The sequence below is a fragment of the Dendropsophus ebraccatus genome, chromosome 5 (assembly GCF_027789765.1).
Source record: "Dendropsophus ebraccatus isolate aDenEbr1 chromosome 5, aDenEbr1.pat, whole genome shotgun sequence".
In the NCBI taxonomy this organism is placed as follows: domain Eukaryota; kingdom Metazoa; phylum Chordata; class Amphibia; order Anura; family Hylidae; genus Dendropsophus; species Dendropsophus ebraccatus.
The window spans coordinates 72,748,395-72,768,679 of NC_091458.1; the positions used below are offsets into that span (position 1 = coordinate 72,748,395).

Consider the following 20,285-nt stretch of genomic DNA (forward strand, 5'->3'; position numbering starts at 1 on the left):
AGGGGTGACTGAGGGACGAGGGTGACAGGGGGGGTGGGGGGCGACTTGGGGGGGGGGCACGGTGACACTTTTTATCCCCTGTCACCAATCATTGATGGTGACAGGGGATAAAAAGTGCCGGGTTCCACATGGCACAAGCGATCAGCGGTATATAGTATATACCGCTGATCGCTTGTACCGGGACCCCACAGGGGGGGTCCCGATGACTGCCCCATGCTCTCCGCTACCTCCGGTGGCGGAGAGCATGGGGCTTTCATTCATTTTTATTTTCTGATCACTGTGAACAGACATTAGTCTGTTCACAGTGATTGCGGCGGCCATCTTGGATCTGATGGCCGCCGCGGGGAGGGAGAGGGTTAGTGACCAGCCCACTAGGGGGGCTGATCTGGGGTCTGATTGACTTATTTCATCTCCCCCCGCCGTGGATTCACGGTGGGGGGAGATGAAATGCAGTACAGCGCCGGCCCATTAGTGACCGCCGTATCGGCGGCCACTAAGGGGTTAACTGCCGGGATCCGGGCACGGCACGGATCTCGGCAGTTGCGGCGGGTGCCCGGCTATCACTGACAGCCGGCCCCGCCGGGGATGACAGGAGTGCAGCTCCTGCGCCCCTGTCATCCCGTGGACGTACCGGCACGTCCATCTGCAGGAACTGTATGCAGATTTGGACGTGCCGGTACGTCCATATGCGGGAAAGGGTTAAATAACCAATTATCAATCTACCAATATGGAAAATATCTTATATGTTAACCCAATCAATAATTAATACAGTGCTCACAGTTCTGTTGGTTGTTTGCACTGTTTTCTCTTCTGTGGGAGCATGTCAATACCACATTATATGATGCACTCCAGTTGTGAAATAAGTCTTATCTCTTCTTAACGTAAAGGCTTGTCCAGCAAAAAAAAAACAAAAAACAAAAAAAACATTTCTTTCAAATCAACTGATATCAGAAAGTTATATAGATTTGTAATTTACTTCATTTAAAAATCTTAAATTTTCCCATACAGCAGGAGAGGTTTTTTATGGGGATATTCTACTGCTCAGGACAGTTCCTGCCTCGGCCAGAGATGTCAGCAGAGAGCACTGTGTCTGAATATTATAAAACAACACTTACTGCAAAATATATAGTAGCTTATAAGTATGGAATGACTTGAGATTTTTAAATAGAAGTAAATTACAAATCTATATAACTTTCTGACACCAGTTGAACTGAAAGAAATTTCTTTTTGCTTGACAACCCCTCTAACATATCAAACAATCATAGCTGACTGAACATTGCATTACCAGAACTAGAAAATGGCAGATTGTCCTGTATTGTTAGTGAGCATTTAACATAACTGTTTTAAGAACCATTTTGACACAACCCTTATAATTGTCGCACATCCACATGGCTATGACTGATCATTTTCTGCACCATTTAGGTTAGAGACCCGCATGTATCAGGAACTCTGAAGTGGTGTGTGGGCTTATACACTTGGAGCAAATTGTAACTAAATTCTGATCTTAGTATTGATAGTATTGAGAAGCAAATAATGAGTGATAGCCATTTGGAAGTGGGGTCAGGTCTGTTCTCCCCTCCATGAAATTACTATGTTCTAAATCTATTTATTTGCACCATATGGTTATTAGTTTTATATAGAAACAAACACAGTTCATTATATTTACATGATTTCTTAGGTCAATGCTTCATGTAGCCATGAGCTACTTTATTTTTCCATAGTGTATTGATAACATACAAATCTCCTGAATGCACATGTTCAAGTGGTTTTCAAGCAGTTTTCATCTGTAGGGAGAAATTAGTAACACTGCTATAAAATTCCATCAAGCACCTTGGTCATAATAGGCTTTAAGTACTATTCAATAATTATTATTTAATTATTATTATTATTATTAGCTAAAATGTTAGAGCTGCCATTCCAAATTTAACTGACCCATTACATCCCATGACAGCCCTGACAAGGTGGTGTAGGTGAATGATAAGGATGCCATTATGGGACATGATTGTGCTGTTTATGTATTGTATACAAATAGAGAAAAACCTCAAATGCACATAAGGTCATTGCAGACATGTTAAGCAGAGTCAGAAATACATAATACTATAAATTCTGCCCACCCCATGAATAGAATGAACATATTTCCATGCACAAACAGCTTAATAATCTCAGCAATAATGGATGTCTAAGAAGCAGGTTGACTCGATTAAGAAGCAAGTTTGCTTGGCTAAGGCTAAGCCTTTTCACTATAACACTGTGTTGCCTTTGAGAGACCTAGTTGCACAGCTCCTTACTATAACACTAATATCACGGACAATTTGTATGAATAAGGTCTTAGGTTCTGATTTAGCCATGCTTTCTGGGGCAGCATCTCCCTCAGCACATATAGACAGTATGCTGCTAGCTGAGTGCTCTTGTACCAGTCCTCTATACATAGCACTGGGTATTACACGTTCCAGGGCTATCATTGTTCCAGGTGCAAGTGCAGAAGCCAGAGATTACATAAGAGCTGATGAACAATGCGCACATGCTTACATAAGCCATAGCAACATCTGTGCATGTCTCATCACTAGGATGATGCTCAGTTACAGCTCCTCCTTGTGTCACATCTGCATATAATACTGTACACAAAGTAAGCACATCCAGTTACCAGCTCACCCACCATCACCACTGCATCTCTATGTGGACATCCAATGCTGTCAGACCCTTTATCTCCCAAGCCTAATAACAACACTGTTTAAAGTGTTACTGTCTTTCAAAACACCTTTGAAATGTCAGAGAGACATATCAAAAGTTTCGATCAGTCTGGGTCTAGGTGTTCAGACCTTAAAGGTGTTATCCGGTGCTACAAAAACATGGCCCCTTTCTTTCTTTCAATACGATTCTTGTCTCCAGTTAAGGTGTGGTTTGCAATTAAGCTCCATTCACTTCAATGGAACTGAGCAGCAAAACCCTGCCCAAGCTGGAGATAAGAGTGGGGCTGTCTCTGGAAGAAAGTGGCCATGTTTTTGTAGCGCTGGATAACCCCTTTAATGGATCGGGGAATGAGAACTTGGGGGGGATTTATCAAGACTGGCGTCTTGGCCCCAGCCCCGATTGCCCCGCCAGATTAACTAGGAGGCAATCTGGGCAATCTGGCCGGATATGCACCAGCCATACAGCCGTTGCAGAGATCTACATCTGATTCTGAGCAGGTGTAGATTTCCACCATAATTTACATCTGCAAGCAGGCATAAATCATGGTAAATCAGTCCTTGCCACCGCCCCCCTGCCCACCCATTGGGCTAGTTGGGGATACGGCAGGCAAGCATTTACAAAATGGTATGTTCATAAAAAGCTGACATACACTTTTGCAAACTTGCTACATATATGCACACTAGGGCACACAATACATTTAAAAAGTCAACATATATATATCTTATCAGATAAAAATGCCATTTCAAGGCAGCTGTATGTAGTTTTTTATGCTTGTCATGAAAATGAATGTCTGACCATAAAATCCTAGATTATATAGTGTTGGTCTTCTTTGCCCTTACCAGATTATATTGATATGCGCTAAAAAGCTAACTAAAAAGTGATTGTTAGACAAACTGTAACAGTAATGATAATATTCATTCTTTACCCAAAATGTTAAATTTAACATTGTCATTTGTTGAGATTCCTAAAGAAACAGTCATGTTTGGAAGAATTACATTTAAGAAACCATTTAGGAAGAGGTGAAAATAACATTACAAGGCAATATCACTACACCCAAACTTCTACAGTCTTGTACAGTCTTATGAATTACATCATTAGATCTTCATTACTGAAAATCTTTTTAATGGCATAAGGCCACCAGCAAGATTAAAGGAAATTAACATCCGGAAAAAGAGGGTAATTTTTAAGATTAGCCATTTATGTAAACACTCGCTGTGCAACATTACCCATTACCTTAGGCTTTCTGCTTCATTAATTAGGTGTTTTCTTAGTGCTCCTTAACTGTTTTTTGCACACATATATACACACACACACACATTAATACAACATTGCTGGAGCATCGCTACGCAATATGATATGTAGAGCAGTCAAAACTTTATCAATAGGACAGGTGTAAGGGATACAGGTTCGAAGATGCTCATTGCTAAAGTATTTGCTTCTTATTTGCCTCTTATTCTGTTTGTCTCTATTTTACTGTTTACGCCACTTGAAGTTTCCATGACTTATACAAAGATAATTCAGATTGTAATTGGCAGAAATCCATACAATTTGAATCTAGTAATCCTTGGTTTGTGAGCTTGCTATGCTAAAAATATCTAACGGGACCATTAAATGACTATTCTTTTGCACTTGGCAACTGTGATCATTAATATTATTGTTCGTGTGCAGTGGGGTTACACGGCAACGCATATTAATATGAATGAGACTTAATTATAAAGATTAAATTATCCCTACATGTAATTCTTGCCTTTGCTAAAACAAAAAAAGATGCCCAAAAGAATTTCCCTGTAAAGTTTTTTTTTATTTTCTTCTTATTATTTTTTTTTCCTGAAAACCTCAACAAGTGTCATAACTAGAGATGAGCAAACTTTCAGCAAGCTCGCTGTAGTTAAGAGGCGCTGAAATTATATTCTGTTGCCTGAGGAAAATGGGGTTCCTATGTCAGACAAATGGAGCATTGTGAGGCCGGCTTCACACAAACATAATACAAGTGCATTTTTGAACCTGGATTATGACTGCAACCATTAGTTTAGTGTCCTGAACTAACAGGATCTCTGAAATGCTTTTTTTGGGGGTCCATTAGCACTGCAGTTGTCTATGGGGCCTATTTCATGGAGCGATAATTGGCCGGGTCCATTAGCACTGCAGTTGTCTATGGGGCCCGATTTGGCCGATTATCGCTTGGTGGAATAGAGAAAATGATCAGCTGATGATCGTGTCATCGGCTGTTTGTTTATTTAGGCCCAAACCTAAAATCATCGGTCACCCGTTTGGAATAGCAGTGCGCGGCGGGCGACCAATGATTTGAGAAGCAGCATACATTCCCTTTAGCAGGGCTTCTCCTCCACTCTGTCTTCCTCCCCGTGTCCCACGGCGCATCAGCTTCGGTGCGGCCTGAATGAGCTGACTGTCAGCTATGGTGAATTGGAAAGTGGGCTCACTCATATGTGCCTACATTCCAATTCAAAAGAAAAGTTCATCCAGCCGGTACTGCAGTATCAGCCAGGATGAGCTTCACTGATAGCATCCGTTCTGTGACACGACATAGTGTGAACCAGGCCTAAATGTGTTGCATTACCTTTTTTGTCACAATGCAGCAAGAGTGGGCAGGGCTTAAGCAGCAGCCAATTAGAGTAGCACACTACAGTTCCCATAATGCAATTCACTGCTGCATTCACTCAGAACTGTTCTTCCTCTTTATCTTACTGGTTGTCACCAGGGTCCTCATTTATCAAAAGAGAAATTTACCAGAAAGCTCTCGTAAAGACTTTGATCTAATTACACTGTAACTTTTTAAGGTATTTTCTTTCTACTTGCCCTCCCAAGCCCTGCTTCATATATTAAATATAGCTCCCCTATCATACACTGATGCAGGTTAAAAAGCTTGAAACAGCTGTATTCGAGTTGGATTAAATGACACTTTAATTGTAGACATTATCTGTGCCCTACATGAGTAATTCTAGATTAATAGTTAGCCACAACAATAAAGAAACGTGATTTGCATTTCTCTGCCCACTTTCCTACAAGTAGGAATTAACATTGTGTTTTGGGATCTGAGATGGAAGTGTTGATGTGCAAATACCTAAATAGGCAACGCTGTGCTAAAAATGGACACTAGGAAATGACTTGTTTTTGTGCACAGCAGTCACTATCTATTCTATTGCTTCAAATATTCCATCATCATAGCCAGTTCAGAAAATATACATGCTACTGTATATATAACATTATATATACTTGTTTTGTTTTTCATTTGTAAAAACTAAATAATAAAAACGGAAACATAAAATAACTTTATCTTCTATGCATTATATCCTGTTGCATCGACTATTGTTTATCCTAATGCAATTCCAGATGTTTATATTTACATGTTTGTCTTCCGTTCTCTTCACAGACAGACAATTTCCCTACAGAGTCCAATTACATGGGAAGCAGACAACAGTTTGTTCAGAGGTAATACCTTTTAAAATAATGTTTGATACTGCACATTTCTGGGCAAATTTCTCATTGACACTTACATTAACTTGTTTCTTCATAATAAATCAGTAGTTCAACCTTCAAAGACCCTGAAAGAGCAAGCTTAAGGGACAGTGGTCATGGAGACAGTGATCAAGCTGACAGTGATCAAGACACTAACAAAGGTTCCTGCTGTGACATGTCTGTAAGAGAAGCCCTTAAGATGAAAACCACTTCAGCTAAATGCCAACCATTGGAGCAGGGTGAGTAACCGGTCCATTATCATGTTAAGTAAGGGGTTAAATATCACACTGTCGTGTTTTAACTACATCGCAGCACATTAGGTAACCTCTTTAATCTGAACTAAAAAGGTTGTGAAATATATTATGCAACATATCTAATTCCTGCTCTAAGTGGCATCTGCTGGAGTAGGGTCAGTAACTAGGCTTGTGTTCACCCTTTTATATTTATGTGTAATGTTATTGCAGGCTTCTATTAGATTCCATCTGTCCTTGTTATATTACAGTCAATAGAGAATGTACAGCAAATCACAGGGTACATGCATTCACAATGCTGGAAGCAAAAAACATATGTTAAAAAAATAAGCTTGGTAGAAAACAAGCAAGTTCAATGTACGATCAGAACTAACATCTTGATATAGATAGATAGATTTTTGTTCTATTTTTTTTTTCACCAAAACATAATATTCTACTTTACTCCACATACCCTAAAGCAGTGCTTCTTAAACTTTTTCCACTGGAGCCTCACCCAACAGACCAAGGCAATGCCTGGGCCTCACCAGACTTACCAAGAGGGTGCCTGGGCCTCACTATCTGTGGTAAAAGTCCATTTAAATGCTGAAAACAATGCTAGGGCTACCTTTCACACCTCTCCAAAGCTCTATATACTAATATATCAAGTACAAAATAAATTAATAATGTTGCTAAAATGGAGATTTTTGCAAACAGCAAAAGGACTGTGCACATTATAGTTACTTTGTGAAAACTGGCTCCTCAGCTGGGCCTCACCAACAAACAGGGGGGCCTCACTGGTGAGGCCCGCCTCATAGTTTGAGAAGCACTGCCCTAAAGCACCAGTACCAGTTTATGGCTATGTTCACATAACATTTTTTCCTTTCCGTTTAAAATGACATCAGGCTGGTATGACACTGTGTTTTTTTTTCCTCTAAAAAAAACAAACAAACATTTAATGTGTGGCTATGTTCACAAAACGTTTAAAAAAGGAAAAAAGGGTATGCTTTTTGTGTTTAAAAAGATGTCCGTTATTGCTTCATTTTAATTGACTTGACTAAAATGAATTGAAGTCTATAGAAAAAAAGGACGTCTTTTTCACACATTGTATTGAATGCGTCCGCCTCAAAAGACATCTGTCATTCAATACAATGTGTGAAAAAGACGTCCGTTATTCCATAGACTTCAATGCATTTCAGTCAAGCCAATTAAAATGATGCAATAATGGACGTCTTTTTAAACACAAAAAGCGGACGCTTTTTTTTTTTTGGACGTTGTGTGAACATAGCCTAATGCCTATATAGAATTTTTGTTAGTGACATTTTTGACAGTTAGTGACAGCTCATTGACCGTTTTTCAAAATATGAGAACAATACTGTATAGTACAATACTTTTTTTATGATGATGTGCCATAGAAAATGTGGCAATTTTATTCCACAGGAAAAAAAAATAAAAAAATTTGTAGCAATTTGTGAGGCCAAAAAACGCCAAGCAAGATTTGTATCTGAAGAAAGCCTGAAACCTAGCTTTCTTTCTTATCAGTAATGTTGTGATGAGCCTTGTGCCCCCTTTCCCAGCTCTTCATGAAAAAGAGATCAGAATGAGTAAAGCAAATACCTCTGGTCCTAGATCTAGTTCATACACATCTACACTGATATTTGCTCTGCTATAAATGAAAAAGGGAAATTCTTTTTTGACACTTCTGCATGAGGTCCTTACCTAGACTTCAAATAATATCTCAGCGTCTCATATTTTCTTGCTGATGTTTGCTTTAACTAGTAATGTTTTATAAATGGTCTACATCTCATTTCTCCAGCAGTGAACATTGCCTAATATCTTCAAAACATGAAATAGAACTTCCCTAGTGTAGGGTATAAATTGAAAAAAAAAAAAAACATAAATAAATAAAATAATAATAATAATAATTATATGTAACAAAATCAATACCCATGAAAACATTTGGTCATGATTGTTACTCAAGAGTATTCATGTACCAGAGAACTGCTTGTAGATATGTATAAACCCTGAGTTATTATTCTCCCATGGTTCTCATTCTGACACATTTTCCTTTTGCGTTTGATAGTAACTCATAAGAGGAGGAATACACTGCAAGCTCAATATATTATGTACAAAGCCTTGTTCTCTATGTGAGCTGCATCCTTTTCATCTGTTAGTGAATAAATAACATTTCTGTTTCTTCTGTAGTTGTTAATAATACATAATATTTAAATATTGTCTATAGAAATAAGCTTGTATTAAAAATAAACATTTTGTTCTAGAAGCACAATGAGTAATGTTGCTTAATGCTACAATAGTAGGTCATGGCAACATCAGATTATGGTTCATTATTGTGTGCTATTATTTATTATATAAACATTGGGCACAAGGAAATACAATGAAGAGGCTGCACTACTACACTATGAGGTAGATTTACCAAACCATTGTACAAGTACACAGATCTAATGAATTTAACTTAGAATCTTAGTAAATATGGGCAGCTTGGGACGGGCACAAAAATGTATGCCTGTATGTATTTTCACCATGCTTTATGCCTGCTAGCAGGTATAAATCATGATACATTAGGCAAGAGAGAAGGCCACGCAGAGAGGCTTCTCTGCACAAAAATTTGCGCTAATTTCAAGTATTCACCAGGTGCAGGTGATACATTTCCCCCTATGACTTTAGTCCTTTTGGTACAAGCTGGCCAAACTTGCATGCCAAATGCAAATGCATCACAGATTTTCTGTGCCAAGGTCCACCACAACCTGCATTACAGTACAAGTGTAGAGGATTTTGAAAATCTCACCCATAGTAAATATGAAAAGCCTCATAGATATCTGGGCATGCTGCAGATTTTCATATCATCCTCAGTTAATAAGCGAAAGACCTGAGTATTTTGACACACACTGATTTACCCATTTGAACGTCTGTGGACTTTAGGTATACAATATCCAAGGTAAATGAAAGGCTGGAAGGGCAAACAGATTTAAATAATTTTTCTAGTGCAGATGCAATCACAGTTATGTATACATCTGGGATGCAAGCCTAAGATTTTCAGCTCAGTGCCCTAGATCACTATGCAACTAACTCCCTTCATTGCAACTGAATTTTCCAAATGCAGCTAAAGTAAAGAAGAATGATGGAGCTATGAGTTCCCTGCTCTATCATAAATTAGATAGCAAATAGCAGTTAACCCCTTAACGACAAAGGGCATATATTTACTCCCTATTGTCTGTAAGGGCATTCAGAACGATCCGCTTTTCTGGTTTTGCAGTGTACTTTATGAAAAAAATTCAGCCTGTCATTGCAAAGTACAATAAGGGCTCATGTGGGTCTCTAGGTGGAAAAAGGCAAGTGCTATGGCCTTTTAAGCACAAGGAGGAAAAAAACGAAAAGGCAAAAATCGAAATTGGCTCTGTCCTTATGGGGTTAATAGACACATATTTACATCCAAGCAGGACACTGACAGAGTTTCGGCCATAGCTGAGACGAGAGATCTCGTCTGGGATCACTCTCAATACAGAGAGCTCTGGGCACCTAACAATTAGATCCCACCTGCGGGGCACTTGTGACAGCAGAGCGTTTAAAGGATACCTGCCTTTCATCTCTGCTTTAAACAGCTATAATGAACAATATATGGAATTGTAAAGGAAGTCTTTTGGGCTTCCAGCAATTCTGCATACAGAAAATTCCATACTATAGTTGTTCAGAGCTTAGATGTAGTACATGCCCCTTTATTACACTATAACATAACAGAACTTTGTCTAAATGATAGCATCTCTGAATAATGTAGTCAACCCCTTTTAGCACATATGTTCAGATAATGGACTGAATATGCTGTAGTCACAATTGGACTACAGTATATCCAACCTTTTGTACAGGATGCCAACATAAACCCCAACAAAGCCTTAAACACATGATGTGAATGGAGTTGTTCTCGATCTGGGCAGTTGCAACAGAAGACCTCTGTATTGCAGTCTGGCGGCTGCTGTGAATCTTGTGGGTGCACAAAATGTTATCTGACAGCCATCTATACATTTGTGTCCAGGGGCATTTAAGGGGTCCTGGGGCCCTTTTATCTTTTTTTTTATAAATTCACCTCCCAAGGTTTTCCTCCTGTGATGTCCTTAGGTCCCTGTTGAACACTCTGGCTGATACTTTGAGACTCGTCAGCCAATCACTGACTAAAGCGGAACAAGAAAAGAGTTGTTTTTTTACTAAAAGATATTATTTATTACCTTGTCACCTTTAACATCTGGTTTTACCGCAATGTACTTCCTATATATAGCAGTTAACGGGTTTTATATGAGCTTCCTAATGGGCCTACCCTGATAATGATCTGGATAACAGTGAGCATCATTTCCCAGAAGTGCTCATTTATAATATATTACCAATGCTATTAAAAACATAAAACTTATCTAAAGCTCTGTTTCTTATCAATGAGATTCTTTGATTTTACATCTATATTCACATGCATAATGTAAGTGTGTGCTGTGGTAGTGTGCTCTCCGGTCAAAAAATTATACCAATTTAAGGGCCTGGGGATTGTAGAAGATGTTTTAACAAATGAGATAGTATTTCAGAATGTCACTTCTTCAGGTATAATATTGGTGGCTCTGTCCTTTTCAAATATACCATTTTCCTGAACACTGCAGAATTGCATTGCGTGGACTACTTAAAATACCGCAATGTAATTTCTATTGTATATTTTGAGGGTTGACCTTGCACAAGACCTTGCTTTGCAAGTAATAAATGCCAGAAAGATTATTATTTTCTGACCTTTTATTATAGTGGTTCACTGTTTATAATTGGACATTGATCTGTATAAATATGTTGTGGCCTTTTTATAGAAGACATTTCACACTAGACCTACCCTTTTTAATTTTCAGCAGCAACTTATTGCATACTATGCAAATAGAAGCTCCATAGGAGAAAAAAAAAATCCCCATTGGAATGGATCGGAGAACATTATAGCTTTTACAGTGCCACAGAAAATAAATAAACCACTTAATCATGATTTTCATAGAGCATAACAGAAAGAGTGCTATTTGACCATAATCATGTGTAGTGCCACTCAGTGGGAAATTAAACATTTTAAAAGCATCTGATAGCCTCATTACAGGGAATTTACAACCATTTTTAGTACATTTGGCCACTTCAGAATACATTACATACCCCCATCATTGTACGCTTGGTTCACAACCCATCTTTTTTACATTACTATGACTTTAGCCTCTGCAGAGACAGGATCATATCAGTTAAATGGTATGCCAAGTAAATCTAAGCCACTGGCTTTTTTCTTGCAAGAAACAGTAATTTTTCTGGAGGACTATAACTGTCATCCTCTATGGCTCACCTTTTAGCTCTCGATACAAGGACAAACATAGAAACAATATACTGTGAGGAAGAGCAGGGCAACGATTCATTATTTGAATTGATATCATGTTTTATGAGCAAAATAGCGCACGTAATATGAATGCATATACCAGATCTGGTCAAGAATGAGGAAAAAAGAATTGAATCCTTAATATTATGTGTTTAATACTATATTCAATCTTACTACACATAACAAGTAGCATACAGAGATTGAAATTGTATGTGATTAAATATTTTCTGAACAGAATACAGCTCTTTCTTTTTTTCTAAGGATGTCTTTATGTTCATCTTTATGAAAAATGATGGTATTGTATATGACATTTAAATTACAGAGTAGATATGAGCGAAGCAGCCGGAAATTCGATTTGCGAGGTTCATGATATCGAATCTTAATGAATTTCAGTTAAACAACAGCCAAACTATAGTAGCTACAGTACTGAGACTATTACAGAAGGGCAAATTTGTTAAAACATGTTCTTGTACAAGTATCAAAAATTGGAAAACTACAATAAAAAAAAAGGCAGCCAGTCAACCATCCAATTTCCGCCAGGGACAGCAGTGGATATCAGTGGAAAAGCCGCATGACATCTATTTTCTCCCAGGACAGCATTAGATATTGGTAAATGAGCCGTATAAAGTGACACTTTCAAAAATTTTAGGAAAACAGTAGAAGTGGAGTGTGACTACTGATTATGTAAGACACATGCTCAGTTCGCTAATAAAATCTAATTTTTACAACACAGTAGGAGTCGAGCACTGGTTATTTAAGGCGCACGCTCAGTTCACTAATGAAACCAAACTTGTATAACACAGTAGGAGTGGAGTGCAACCATTGATTATGTAAGGCGCCCCCTCAGTTCACTAACGAAAACTAATTTTTAGGAGACAGTAGGAGTGGAGTGCAACCTGTGGTTATGTAAGGCACACGCTCAATTCAGTGATCTCAGTTACTTTGTATAACTCAATAGTTTTTACAATCCCCAGTGAGTGAATAATATGGACCGAGTGTTCACTGGTCCCAGTGAATTCCTATAGGCACCCAGTTACTTGGTAAACTGGACATTTGTCCACCCACAATCTACCCACAGTCAGCCTTCCAATCCTCTCCTCTCTGCGATCATGGTCTCTCTTTCAAACACAGCCGACTGACCTCCGGAAACAAATCACCTTATATAGAGGGTAAGAGGAAGGTGCTGACATAAAGGGCCCTGGAGCTGATTGGACGAGTGCTAAGTATAATGGTTAATCCCTTTCTCCCTCTAGAGAGGCTCCAGACAGCAAACATGTGTGGCTGCCATATTTTTTGTGAATTTCTTAACAAATCTGTGTGAATTTGCTTTATAGAACTAAGCAAATTGACAGCGCAATTTGCAGCAAATATTGCTTTGCCAGATTTGTTTCACTCATCTCTATTAGAGAGACTTCTATGACTTTAATTGTTTTTAATTGTGTTAATGTATATGTTTATTCCAATTGAAGTAACTTTCAAATAAACATGTTTTAGCTTAATATTTACTTAAGTTGTTACCTATATTTAACTTAGGTTTTAAGGTTCTGTGCTAAAGTATTGAATAGATGAGAATACAGGAACTAAAAAGGGCGACTACACGGTAAACTGAGTCAAAAGTTTTAGGTCCCATACACTACATAGACACAGCTTCAGCAATCCTACTGAATGGCTAAAAAACTGTGGTTCTAGGTGTTGACACCCAACCAATTAGTGATAGAAATGATTTTAGCCTTGAAAACCCCTTTAACTTAATTTGCATACTCCACATAAAAATCAGCAATGGGAAATTTGCATGCTTTTCCCCTGGGGAGCTTAGTGGGGACATGGTAAAGGTTTTTTGCTGCATATTTCTTACAGCAGTAGTATATGTGAGCAACACTTAAACTGGAGATTTCCTATCCTTCTATGTAAACAAGAATATTTAATTTCACAGACACCAAGTCGAGTTCTTGACAATGATAAGGAACTAAAACAAAATCATGCATTTAATAATCCTTTTTTTTGCATTGCATTGCACAACAAAGCTTAATTTAAACTATTGTGAGTTATTTTTATTGTAGCCCACCTCACCTTGTTCTTTTTATGTCTTTTATGTGTTTGCATACAGGGCATAATGTCAATAGTAAATTATAAGGGACCTGCTGACATTCTGTAATCTTAAAAAGAAAAAAAATATTTTCATGTCTTCACATCATATTAACGCTGTTGCATAATAATTGATCATCGTATTTATTATTGTCAGTTTACTTAGCTGGAATTTGAACTTTATGGTAGAATTTAATGAAGCTCGGATGTTATTAGACCAATTTATCTGAGAACAATGTGAGCAAATGACAGGTACGTAAACAAAGCGCTTTCATAATTCCCAGAGGCCTAGTCGTCTTGTGTGCCTCACTTCAGACGGTATCCTGCGTCTTAAGGAAATGATCTCTTAGTGCCCTCTTTTTCATTACAATTTAAAAGTAGTATCTGACATAGCCACTGTTAGACTCAGATAATAACGCTGACACAAATGAACTTTGACTTATTGAATAACAGTCTTTCCACTGCTTTTATTAGCACATTAAAGAACAAAAAAACCTTTGGATGCTAAACAACTGCACCTTACTGGATTTCCAAGCCTTAACAAAGAACAGTCAATAAAACCTGTGTAAAAAATTAGATTGACTTATACTAAACCTTTTAAATGGTACCCCAGTGCTCCCAATTATTGGCTGCCTCTGTTTAGCCAATGAAATTAGTAACACTTTAAAAAAACGGATGAATCAAGCTTTATTCTTACAAACCTATCTCCAGTGGGATTGTGCTGAACACTACATAAACTGTTTTTATGTTCTCTCAAAAGATAAAATTAAATGAGGTTTTTCACTGGAGTAAAGGTCACGGGAGAAAGGACGCAGCCAAATTATTATATGGAATTGCCTGCTATTATTATGGGATTATTTGTGCTTTAATTTGAAACTCTTACAATGTAGCATTTTATTTGGAAATGTCACATATTTAAATATGAAAGGTTACTTTAAAGTAGAATGCATTTCCAGGGCCGGACCAAAAAAGAAGAAGAAAAATAAAATGATTTCCCCAATTTACAGCTCCATCTACGTGTACGGTGTGATAGATTTGATGGAGAAATAGTGTCATTTTCCTGAAGTGACAAGAAATCTCACTATGAGATGCTCAGCGCTGATGAGTCATCAATTATAGTTAAACTTAGTTTTGCTTGATGTATCAGCTCCTTGAACTGCATAGCATGACAAGATAACACCTCATGCAAGATATTGATGACTCGGATTAAGAATTTATGCAGAATCTCAGTGGAAGCGAGTGTCACGCTTATGGTTCAGTGTCTAAGAGAGAATTAAGAGATTTGCATTTTGTAAGAAATTTTCCAGCAAAGAAATTTACTGCAACAAATGTTTCACACAAGCTGCAAATATGTGTTATTAGGTCATGTAATTAATACTAATCTGATGCAAATAGCCTTATAGAGTCGTGTTCAATAAAAAGGGCACCGAAAAGTTGGATATGCCAAGCATTCTGGAGGAGATGGCGATGGCCTAAACAGCAATGGTCGGAAAGTGGGGTGGGCACAGACACGCAGTCACAGACCCGCCTCTGTGACACTGTCAGCACAAGGGATGCCTGATCACAGAGCAGCGCTAAAAATAACTAGGCAACTGAAAGATGGCCACACAATTGTATGCTTATCTGTGCTGTTAGTTTCCCTTTCGGTTAATAGACTTAAAGTTAAATTCTGGTCTCCATGGATACCAATATACTGTACAATGAGACCATAATGCACACGACCCCCATAGGATCCAATCCACTGCATGTGCTTCCATGATTGTATGGCACCGCAACTTTTAAACATGTACAGGGGAGCGCTGCAGACATCCTGTTTCTATGTACACACTAGCCGGAAGTTCAGCCTGTTTTCCTATTTCTCTCTAACATAACTGACCGCTAAAAGGTAGTAAAATAACCCTATTTAACAATATATGTTAATTTAATAGACAGAAGTAGATTTCATCATTGGAAAACCCCTTTAACCCCTTCCCCTGATAGTGATTTGGCACATTTTTATGTCCTTACCTTCTAAAAGCCATAACTGTTGTTTCTTACAGGATAAATAGTACTTTTTTAAAAGACACCCTTACAATAATGTGTACTTTGAAACTGAACAAAGAAAGTATGTGTGGGCTGAAACTGGAAGAAAACACTGTGCTGCAAGTGTTGAGGGATTTTATTTTTAGGCAAAACTGTCTGGCTTTCCCACACCCAAATCAAAGCTCAGCTTTCTTAATGCTGAAGTCTTTGAGGGATTGCTATGGGGAAGCCATACAGTTTTGCTATTAGATGTTTTTTATCTACTTTCCCCACATACTCCACCTTCTGACCTCTATAACTTTTTTTCATTTTTTTCTTCTATAAAACAGTATGGTGTGTGTTTGTAAAGGTTAAACTGATAGTTGTAGGCAATGTAGGCTGTAAGATTTAACAGGGTCCCGCCAAATGCAGAGCCGTCTCAGTTCTTGAACCTAACGTCTTTGTAAACGGCTTTTGCAGGAGGCACATTGATCCCTGCATTAAGCATATACAGCAGGCTTAGTAGCTGTATATAGAGCCCATTCTATATTTGGTGGATTATCTAACCAATTCATTTCTTAATTGAATTAGCAACACCAGATGTGTTGGAGACCAGACATGCTGTATTACAAGCCACATTCAATGCACACCTAGGCCTCACAATTAATTGATGTATTGTTTGTGAGGCCATTCAAATGTATTGTTATCAGTCACACACATCTCCTGTTTACACAGAGAAATAAGCAGCCAATAACAGTGATTTTATTGTCCGCATAAGAGATCAGATTAGTGAATATAAGTGTTTTCTCACTGGTCAGCTGATCTCTGGCACTTTTATATGTGCTGATTATTGGTCTAAAAATAGTCAGCCCTTATTGGCCCTATTTTTAACTGATCGGTATTTGCGGTATTTAAAAATTCAGTCAACAAAATAATTTGAATCCATGTAAATAATACCATAAAGAGATTCTTACAAATCAGAAAACACTGGGCTCCATTTTCCTTTTTGCAGTTTGATTGCTCTCTTAAATAGTTCAGCCAGAATATACTATACAAAAGACTTGCTAGGAAAATCCTCATGTATTCATCCATCAACTTTACAAAGGAGTAGAAAATTGAAACTTGAATACAGGACATGTCAATAAACTATTGTGCATCCATTGTTACCTTCCTGTAGGATAAATAATGGTTTTGTAAAATGAATGGGCTGATTCTCCACTGTTTAATGTATACAAGATGGGGCTGATGAATACAGAGGTGTAGATAAGTTACATTTTTAACACTTTTTTCAACGTATGCACTATACTGTATAATCGATTTGGGCAAGTTACACGCACAAATGTTAAATGCATTTCACAAGACAAAAACAGGAAAACATGTACATGGCTGTTTTATTTATTTTTTAGAGCTCTACCAACTTAACAGTAAAACAATGGTGCCACTCTGTTAGATTATGTAAGTGTGGAGGTATTTTCCTTTAGAACTTATAGGGAAGAATATCTCTACACATCAATTCATACAGCATTGTATAGAGACTATGTACACAAGGATCATTCAGATGTTTCTGCTGTTTGTATGATGAACCTTAGAGTTTTATGGATGCCTTTAAAGCTATGCTCCCACAACTCTTTTTTGGCCATTTATAGGCCACTTTTTCAGACAACCATCATTTTTGGGCTAGGCACAGACGTGATTTACATAATATGCCTGTGTTTTGAGCCCAAATGACAGACATTATAAAAAAAAGTGGTTGCGAACAGCCAAGTAATGACGTTGTGGGAGAATAACCTCAATTTGTTTTTTATTTTTAGCAGCCTAATTTCTCTTTTACTACCTCCTTGCTCACACATAGTGCTTGCTTATGTCTTTGCCTAAATGGTGTGAGAGCTATTTGCATATCCTTTCTTCCCAGAATTCCCAGTAGAGCAGGAATGGCCTTTAAGCCTTCATACATCTTTAGTGCGTTCTCTTCTTAAGGAGAACTAGTATCCCCTTTGACCTGCTTCTGTCTTCTTACTAAAATCCTGTTGGAGGAGCTGCCTGATGGGTATGTTTCCAGACCTCATATCTTATCTTCTGAACGAATCTCTCAGCTGATTTAGACAGATTAATGCTAAACTTTGATCTGGTCATAAATCATCTTAGAAATGTATAAATTATAGCTGGGGCATTTGTTGCACCATTAAATCTACAACATAAGAATAAAAAATAATTTCAAAGGTGTCTGTAACCTTAACATAAGTCATATAATGACTGAAAAGCATGTGCAAAAAAACTTGACAGAAATTGAACATTTAGGGTGCGTTCACACCTACAGGATCTGCAGCAGATCTGCAGCAAATTTGATGCTGTGTTCAGTTATTTAAATGAAATCTGCTGCAGAAAATCAGCTGCAGATCCTGTAGGTGTGAACGCACCATCCCTATTATCCATTATATGAATAGGCTGCAGGGCTGGAGACTTAATGGAGCTTTAGATTTCATTCTCTACACAGCGCCATTACAAGCACACCCATTTGGCTTCACAGCTTTTTCAATTTAGGAATCGGTCAAGGTCTCAGTGGTAAGGCCTTTAACAGTCAGATAGTGATGACATGTTATAGCCATAAAACATCACTTGCTATGGTAAGAAAACCCCTTTAAGGGCTTAATAAATAGAGATGAGCGAACCTGGAGCATGCTCGAGTCGATCCGAACCCGAACTTTCGGCATTTGATTAGCGGTGGCTGCTGAACTTGGATAAAGCCCTAAGGCTATGTGGAAAACATGGATATAGTCATTGGCTGTATCCATGTTTTCCAGACAACCTCAGAGCTTTATCCAAGGTCAGCAGCCCCCCGCTAATCAAATGCCGATCGTTCGGGTTCGGATAGACTCGAACCCGAACCCGCTTCACTCATCTCTATTAATAAAGTTTATTTTTTGTTTTTTTTGTTATTTGATGTTATGTCTTTGTCTTGCATAAAACAATATGGACATTTTTATTTATTTATATATATATTTTATCTTGGAGAGAACTGGCAGGGGTAATGGGGACTGCTCCTTTGAACACGTTACAGAGTCATTACTAGTTTCTGATGAAACAAACAAGTGAAATCATTTCTATCTAATCAGTTTTTGCTTCATTTGCTTGTAATTTCTGATTGGATAACTTCCATCAAAGTTTTGATTTTTAGAATAAAGCAGCTGTACTGGATAAATGCACTTCATGTTGCGTATGTATGACTTTATTAAACCGAATGGTTGTGCTTGAATGGGTTTTATTTTGTTTTTGTGCACCATGCCTAAAATATACAGAAAATAAATTAGGAAACATCCTCTCTACCCACTCAGTGCTATGAAGCATTCACTTCCTAGATAAATAGGAATATGTGAATAGAACATCCATTGCCATTTACAGTCACAAAATAAGGACTAATAAAATAAGAGTGAAATAACATATCACATCATATAGTCTAAACACATACTTGCTAGTCTAAAAACATAAATTTAGTATTTATAGTTTTCAAAATTATATTAATTTTAGCCTTAAAGGGGACCTAGTTAAGTAAAATACATGCCAAATCATCCCCCCTCTGGAGACTTACAATTCATTCCATACATGTCATTATCTTTACAGTCTCCTCCCTGTTCTCAACTGCTGCATTCTGCTGAAGAAATAGAAAACTTAATGAGAGCTGCTCTCTCTGTTTCCCCCTTATCCCTCTTCCCTCCAACATGGCTGACCTAAACAAATCCCTGGCAGGCTTTATCTGCATAATTTTATTTTTTGTAATGCTGAGAGGTTAAAAGGGGTTATCCAGCGTTACAAAATCATGGACACTTTCCCCCTCTCTTTTCTCCAGATTGGGTGGGGTTTGGAACTCAGTTCCATTGAAGTAAATGGATCTTAATTGTAAACCACACCTGAACTGGAGACAAGAGAGGGGGAAAAGTGGCCATGTTTTTGTAGCACTGGATAACCCCTTTAAACTGAGGTCATTGTGCTCTTGAACTCACTGTGATTACTCTTCCGCCATTACAACGTTGCTATAAGGTTGCAGATAGGGACTTTTTTTTACATAGACCATCTAGAAAGGGGGAGAATGAGGTTGAGAACAGAGATGGACTGAACAGTTTAGATACAGTTTTCTATGTCTTTAGCAGAAAGCAGCATTCTCAAAAGTGAGGAAAGGAGACCAAAAAGGCAAAGACATGTATGGAATGAATTCTTAATCTTTGGAAGGGAGGATGATTCAACATATATTTTACCTTACTGCATAACCCTTTAAATACAATAATGAATACCTATTATTTTAGAAAATATCTGACGTGTCATATAGATATGTAAGGCATTTTATACTGCTACAGTACACTTAGTAGCCCAAAGGTAGGCTGTATGATGCTTTATGCTTTGCAGCTTTCACTTGCTAAATTCCC

The 20,285-nt window shown here is 37.9% G+C and overlaps 1 protein-coding gene across 2 annotated transcripts in view; it reads left to right on the plus strand.

Annotated features, from left to right (window-relative positions):
• The window catches only part of PCDH17 (protocadherin 17), a 160,865-nt gene that overhangs the window by 54,353 nt on the left and 86,227 nt on the right, over positions 1-20,285 (plus strand). For both annotated transcript variants that reach the window (XM_069970589.1, XM_069970588.1), the window contains 2 exons: positions 6,083-6,141; positions 6,235-6,407. In XM_069970589.1, the coding sequence (XP_069826690.1) occupies positions 6,083-6,141; positions 6,235-6,407 (232 nt within the window). The remainder of the gene's footprint in view (positions 1-6,082; positions 6,142-6,234; positions 6,408-20,285) is intronic.